Raw genomic sequence first — 7,297 nt, forward strand, 5'->3', positions numbered from 1 at the left:
AAAACAAACAAACAAAAAAACCCCCAAAAAAACCCAGTTCTGGTCCCCAGCTCTAATTCTTACTCATTTCTTCCCCTCTCCCACCTCTGACATCTGTACCAAGAGTATGGGAAGTGCTGCCAGGTCAGTGGGGGGTGTCTGTGGGTCCTGGCGAGGTGTCCCTGTGACACAAACCGCCAAGTAAAGGTCTCAGAACCCTCCCCGCAACCCCAGGGCAGGGTGTGGGTTTGGCCGGCACGGTTCGGAGCAGCTCAGCACCAGATTTAGCTGCTGTGCCCTCCCCCCGTGGCCGGGATGGGCTCTGGCAATGCAGGGAGCAGCTGTCTCGTACGGGACGCCCTCGCTCCCGGGATTCTGAGCCGCGACAGGCTCCGCAGAGCCCACAGAAGCGAGCAGGAGGAGCTGTCCTGGGGCTCTGGCTCAGACCCTGCTCAGGTGTGACTGAGGAACCTGCAGAATGGGAAGAATTTCAGAGGGGACATATTTCAGCCCTGATGCCATTCCGAGCGCCGCTTTCCCTCCCCCCTGCTCCGTCCCCACCCCACCGATCAGCCTCTTTAACATGACAAAGGGCCCGGAGGAGCGGGCCGCGGTGAATATTGCGGTCCCAGGCAGGGAATGGCCGGCTATAAAGGCCTGTCTGCGCTTCGGGGCTGCCTCAGCTCGGTGGTGGGACCTGCCCTCAGGTGGAGGTGACATCTGGTGTGAGGGGGGGGTCCGCCCCTCCGGCTGCTCCCCATGTGCGCGCACTTGGCGCTGCCCCCGTACCCCGCGTACCCCGGCGGGGCTGCCAGGGGCTGCCTGGAGCTCTGCTGGAACGCGGCGGGGGACGCGGGACAAGCGCCCACAGCGGCTGGGCCCGCGGGAAACGCCGCGGCCGGGCGCTCTCCGGAGGCTGCGGGCAGGAGGCACACAGCAGGTAAGGCCTTGCAGCTAAATCCTGGAGCTGTCCCCCAGGATAACTCTGCTCCCAGGTCAGGCTCAAATGACTTTGAGCGGATTTTTCTCTTTCCCTGCCTCGGTTTCCTAGTGCGTGACCTAGGCAAACTGCGGTGGGGTAGGCAAGGAGGAGGGGTGACCTTGGCCAGTCACACCACTTTTCCATGCTGCTTTTCTTGGGTGACTGCCAACGGGTTTCCTAAAGCTCAAAAGAGCCTGCAAGGGTCGAGGCACTGTCAGGTCTGTGCTCCAGGCTGAAGGGGCAGAGTGACAACTTGGTCTTATGGAAGTTCATGGTTCTTGGTGCGGGAATGTCCGGGCCTCCTTTTAGTTAAATGCTGTCATCAAGAGAAACTGGAGATCCTGGAGATACTTCTTGTGGCATCCCTCATCCCCTTCCAAACTCCTTGCACCTTTTATGTGCTTGTTAATCATGAGCCAAGGCCTGCTCTGAATCACTGGTGCTGGGAGATCTGCTCCTTTAAATCTCGCATTACTCACACTGCTTCTTTCATTTTGCCATTTTCCTCTATTTCCCTCTTCTTTCTGCGCCCTTGCTGCTTTGCCTTTCCCTTTTTAACCAAAAAGTCATCCCAGTGACGTTTTCTGTTCCTGCCATTCCTCTCCCAGTCCAGTGAGGGGCAATAGAAGAGCTGATAAGAACAGGTTTTAGCCCAGCCCCACAGTATGGTCAGCAGGGCAACACCCCCCTAGCAAGGTGAGTTGGTGGGAGGAGAGCCAGCTTTTGGGGTGCCACTTTCAAGCTGTCAGTTGCTATGGAAGGCTCAGGCAGAGTGCCTATGGCTACTCGGCATGTGGCTACCTGCCATGTAGCTTCTCTGCATGTTGCCTGCCCATCAAAGGCAGCGGGCAGATGGACTCCTGTGTGCCCCTGTAGGGTTTGGTATATAGACTTTACCGCACCTTCAAACACCCTCGTACCTCTCTCAGAGAGAGCCCCTGTTGTGGAAGTCGAGGCTTACAAATGTCAGGGTCCTGTGGGAGTAGGTCTGTCGCAGGCTTTCGTGTTGATGTCTCTTGCACTGTTGTTTGTGTTTCTTGCTTCCTCTCTCCTTTCTGCTCTTCTCGTGGGAGAGGAAACATTTTTGTCCTGAGCTCTAGCTGCACACGATACATTTCATGGGGCTTTGGGATGACAGGTCAATCAGCAGCCTGGGGGAGCTTTAGTTCTACAGTGTCTCGCTGTGGTTCCTGTCTAACAGGAGACTTTCCTATTTTCCAGGACCACGTTCCCAGCCTACTCATTTCTTCCCTCTAAAGCTTTTACTGCACAGCCTGCAGGAGGTGAGCGTCCTGTGATACCACACGAAGTTTTAGCTTGGCATGCAGCCAGGTCACTGATGTTCAGCATCCTTAAGGCTCTGCAGTCTAGGCCCACGCACATAACACTGCAGGCCCTTGCACCTCTTCTGCTGACAGCCTCTTCCTGCTTGCAGAGAGAATCCCTTTGCAATCCTCATGGCCCCGCTCCCCAGTGCTGGCAACCTACCCCGCTACACCCCTGGCTGTTCACCCAGCCCCTGCTCTGGGTGGTGTCATCTCCTAGGGATAGCAAATGGCCCAGAGCAGGCAGGCCTTGGGTGGCAGGCACCACAGAGACAGGCATGCCTCTGTAAGGAGAGTTGTAAGGGGAGCACTACCACAGATGTGGCCACCTTTCTGAGGTCCAACAGGACTCCAAGGCTTTTGAGTGATTGCTTAGTAGACTCTCAGCTTAGGACAGAAGAAGGACAGGTTTTGTAGGATGGCTGGGAAGCCCATTCCTCTGGGGGACATCAGTACTTTGCTCTGGATATGTGTTCTGGAGGTTGAGGTGGGTGTCTCAGTGTCACAGCTCTCAGGGTGACTGGTAAGGAGGTTGGGAGGCATTGGTTGGGCTCAGCAGTCAGGAGGTGTGTACTGAAATGGCACTCCCCCATTTACTGCACTTCCAGTAGGAGGAGAGGGGATGGACTGTGCAGGACAGTTTGCGGAGGGAGGAGGGAGGGATGGGCAGGTTCATCATTGTAGTTGAGGGAAAGAGGAGTGACTGGTATCATGGCCCTTCAGTCAGGTTGGCCTGAGAAGGTCTCATCCTCTCTCAGACCCCAGTAATCTGGGATGTGACACATTTTCTTATTCCTGCAGCCTGAATGACTTTGCATCTTGGCAGGTTTTGTCTTCGCTAGGAGCCCAGATTGTTCAGGAGACTTTTCCCTTGAGTCTTTATTTCAACTTTGCCATCAACAGAGATCCCTTAAGACATGTACCAGGACAAATGAGAAGGGGCTTGAATGCCTTCCTCTGCACTCTTGAATTTTGTCCCCTATGTCCCTGCTACAGGATTGCTGCCTCCTTTCACCTGTTTCACATATCCACCTTTTCTTTCCCTCTCCTTTTCCATGTGAAATTTCTCTCCTTCATTCTTCTCTCACCAAAAGCCCCTCTCAGACAAATAGATCCTTCCACCTACAGTGTCTCCAGCGGTGGCACGGTCTGTGGTGGGAGACAAAGGCAAACAGGACTGAGCCAATATCCAATGCCTGACGTTCTCCACCTGCTGCCCTCACTGTGAGCGCTGGCTGCTCTGCCCCACCGTACACCCTGGTCAGAGGTTGTTTTGTCTCTGTTGAGTGCCTTGGTATTGCTGGGCAGGCAGTTCTGAGGAGCCCAGCCAGCAACCCAGAGCTATGCTTGCAGTCATGACAAGGCCTTTTTACACCACAATCAGACTGAAATATTATTGAGGCCATCTGGAGGAGGAGAGTTCACTGTGAATCAGTGTGCACCACGCTGTTGCACCACTCCCTGCCCTGACTTTTCTGCCTGGCAAAAGGGAGTCATGAAGATCCCAGAGGGGACTGAGCTGGGAAGCTGCTCGCTCTCAGTGTGCTTGTCTGTGCTCACAGGTCTGTGAAGAAAGGAGGGTCACACAAGCCTTTGCTTCAAAAAAGCTCCTGTCTGGTAGGCAAAGAGCTCTACAGCAGGCAGGGAGCATGCTCATACCCTTACAGCTAAACATTTTGTCTCTTACACCTTTTGTCATTTTCTTTTTATTTATAGAAGTATCCCCAGCTTCATCCAGTTCTGGGAATTTCAGCCAATTCACACCAGATTCAGCCACCAGTCCACATTCCTCATCCTTGTCCCCACAGCCTACAGCTAAGTCTCAGAAGGGCAGAGAATATGGTGTGGAGGGGATAAGGAAGACCAAGAGCCGGACAGCTTTCTCCAAGGAGCAGCTGCTAACCCTGCACCAGCGCTTCCAGAGCCAGAAGTACCTCAGCCCCCAGCAGATCCGGGAGCTGGCTGTTGCCCTGGGGCTCACCTACAAGCAGGTGAACACAGAGACTTTGACCCACAGTATATGGATCTCACAGTGGCTGAGTGGTCACTTAGGGGAGTGCCAGGATGCAAAGATGAGTCCCCAGCAGGGACTGAGGCAGAGGTGCCAGCTAACAGTTGCTCCCCTGCTTATTCATGCCCAGAGATCAGAAGCACTTTCGCAGATAGAGGGGTCAGTGGCACCTCATTTGGGCCTCCCAAGTCGGGGGTCAGTTAAGGGTTCTGTTGCCAACACCTATAGTAGAATTGCAAACCCAGTGATGAATATGTTGTTCACCACAGTCTCTACCCTGGGCTTGACAGCACTTCACAGATTTTTTTTCATGCACTGTGAACTTCTCAGAAACCTTGGCATGCATCTGTTCTCTGAATCACGGGGCTGCTGCAACATGCTGAAAGCTCTTGCTAGTGTCTCCCGGGTCTTATCTTGTCCAGTATCTAATAATGCTCCACACTCAGCACTCCCTGGCTCCTTGACACGTGCTCCCTCCTCCCCGTGGGTGCTGCTAGGTTCACTCATCACTGCCCTTTAGGGTCTCTGCTGATCTCCGGGTAGGTTGCACATAATGAAATAATGCTGCCTCCAGTGATGCTTTCCTAAAGCCGGGGGGGCTGGGCAACGGGGCACAAGAGCTCGCAGTTACAAGTCCAAAATCTTCCTGAAATTTGAATCTCAGAGCTGGGCACGATGGCTGGGATGTCCTGAGACTAAAAAAGTTACACGAGACTAAAAAAGTTACACATAGGCACACACTGAACTGGTTCTGTCAGGAACAAGGCAGGTGGGACAGTCTGCTCTTTCCTTCAATCCACATCCCTGCAAAGGCTGCTTTCACAGTGCAGACACAGCCCGGGGGGAAATGGCCCTGGAATTCACCCCAGCAAGGAGCTTTGAATTTGGGAACTGCTGGGGACAAGCAGCAGGTCTGTCCCTTCTGTGTTCGCAAAAAGGCAGAAACAGCGTCTTAGAATTGCCTGTAGTGCAGGGGGCTTGTAGAGGTGCTGTCGGATCTGATTTACACCAGTCATTCACCTCCGTGTTTGGAATGAGTCCATTCGTTCGCCCCAGCTATCACTGTCTCTTGACACCGAGCCACCCCTTCCCCCATCACACAGTTGCACTAGCCACCTGCTGAGGCTGCTAGACAGACCTCTCCCCTTGGCAACAGCCCCCCAGGAGTTCTTAAAGGCTTTTATCTGCTGCTGCCCATGTATCTCTGCCATCTGGTCACTCCCTCTGGTTCTTCCTGCTTGTGAATTTGGTTACATTTGTTCTTTCCTCTCCTTTGCTGACATTTTCTTTGCTTTCCCTTCCCCTCCCAGGTGAAGACTTGGTTCCAGAACCGGAGGATGAAGCTGAAAAGGTGCCAGAAGCAGAGCCTGTGGAGCGAACGGGCTCAGTGTCTCACGCAAGTAAGAACACAGCACATGGCTCATCGTGGCTCTTCTATCTGGGCAGATCAGTCCCATATTTCCTCCATGGGGACAACTTAAACATATGAGTGTGAGCATACCTGGCCTTCTGGTTTGCTCAGCACAGGGGCACAGACTTGGCACCTCACCATGTGTACTGGTGGTAGCCCAGCAGTGGGCTGGCTATACCCTAGAAATGTTTCCAGGGAAAAGCTGTTTTATGTATATATGAATGTATATCCATATACATGATATATTATATCATATATATATGCATATATATGTACATATATATGATTGTGTATCCACCCCTGAGCTACGAGAATGGATGTAGTTCTTCTTGCCCTCCATGCCATTGCTGCTGGTCAATAGACAATATGAAATGTGAAGGGACAGAGCCCCAGTACATGTCAGGCCTGTGGACACCAATGGAGAAGCTCTGTGTTCTGACTCTCTGCCTTTCCCTTTCAGAATGGCTTCCAGAGCGGTACTTACCTGGATGTGCACCCCAAATTCCACCAGGGCTACCCCATCACCACAGCTGGCAACATCCAAAGCATGCCTTCCCCCTGTCAACACTATGGAGCAGGGCAGAACGCTTACACAATCGTGACCAGCGAGGATGGAGGAGTCTTTGGCAAAGGCGGGGCGACCTGCAGTGTCCAGCAGACAGTGGGCTTCATTGCTCAGCACAAAGTAGACTTTTACCACAGCTATCCTGGCAGTGTGGAATATCCAGGCTCCAAGACAGGTGATGGCTGTAATTTTCACCACTCAGCCACTCTGGGGGCTCCTTTCCCAGCTGCTGCCAGCCATCATCTTTATCATTCCTAAGCACTGTGGATGTGGGGTACTTGGGCAGCAAGGAATCAAATCTTATTCTCATCTCTCCCTTTGTTATTTGTGTGCTGGCCACTTCAGGGATGCCTTGTAGCTAAAACCTGTTTTGGCATCCAGATGTGTGCCTGCAGACAGGCAGCTGTTCAGAGACCTGTTTGCCCAGGTACAGGCACACAGAGCCCTTTATTTCTGTGCCCTTACATGTGCATACACACGTTCCTTTCTTGATTGGCACAGACAACCAAGCTCCCTTATATCAAAGCCCAAGATCTGGCTATGCAGTTTACACCCTGGATCTTAATTATGGATTGTGTAACTTGTCTAAGGGGAAGCACAGATTCCTTTGGGAATCTCATTTCTATGTATCACTCTATGTACATAGCACATGAAGCCAGGGGCTGTATGGAGAGGTGCTGGTCACTTACCTTTAACTGAAGTTGGAGAAGTTATTGCCACGTGCCAGTTAGCCATTTGAAGTGTAAACCATCAGTTTTGTATATCAGCCATGAGGTGAAGTGATGAAGTGTCTAATGAAGGGAGTTGTGACAAGTAGCTTGCAGAAAGGCTGGTAAGACGATCCTATAAGCCCTTCCTTCTAGTCTGTATCTTTCTGTGCCTCCCCCTGAGAAAACCTAACAGTGCATTCAGTTTGGCAAATAAAAAAGGGTACTTTTTAAGATGCATTATGTATTTTTATATATCTCCGTTTTCCCACAGCAATAGAGCATTGCAGTATAAAAACCAGATGGAACATAAATAG

At 52.2% G+C, this 7,297-nt stretch overlaps 1 protein-coding gene across 1 annotated transcript; it reads left to right on the plus strand.

The window, feature by feature from the left end:
• Positions 1-738: 738 nt before the first annotated feature.
• Positions 739-6,594, plus strand: LOC119705165 (homeobox protein NANOG-like). The gene is made up of 4 exons (XM_038147265.1): positions 739-919; positions 4,003-4,277; positions 5,608-5,697; positions 6,169-6,594. Exons 1-4 carry the CDS (start codon positions 739-741, stop codon positions 6,529-6,531), a joined length of 909 nt encoding a protein of 302 aa, XP_038003193.1. The 3' UTR covers positions 6,532-6,594.
• Positions 6,595-7,297: the final 703 nt, after the last annotated feature.

Source organism: Motacilla alba, chromosome 1 (genome assembly GCF_015832195.1).
Source record: "Motacilla alba alba isolate MOTALB_02 chromosome 1, Motacilla_alba_V1.0_pri, whole genome shotgun sequence".
Classification (NCBI taxonomy): Eukaryota; Metazoa; Chordata; class Aves; order Passeriformes; family Motacillidae; genus Motacilla; species Motacilla alba.

Coding starts and splice junctions, on each gene's coding strand:
- LOC119705165 (XM_038147265.1), top strand. CDS start 739: ATGTGCGCGCACTTGGCGCTGCCCCCGTACCCCGCGTACCCCGGCGGG. Junction 4,278..5,607: donor TGGGGCTCACCTACAAGCAG/GTGAACACAGAG, acceptor TTCCCCTCCCAG/GTGAAGACTTGGTTCCAGAA. Junction 5,698..6,168: donor GGGCTCAGTGTCTCACGCAA/GTAAGAACACAG, acceptor TTTCCCTTTCAG/AATGGCTTCCAGAGCGGTAC.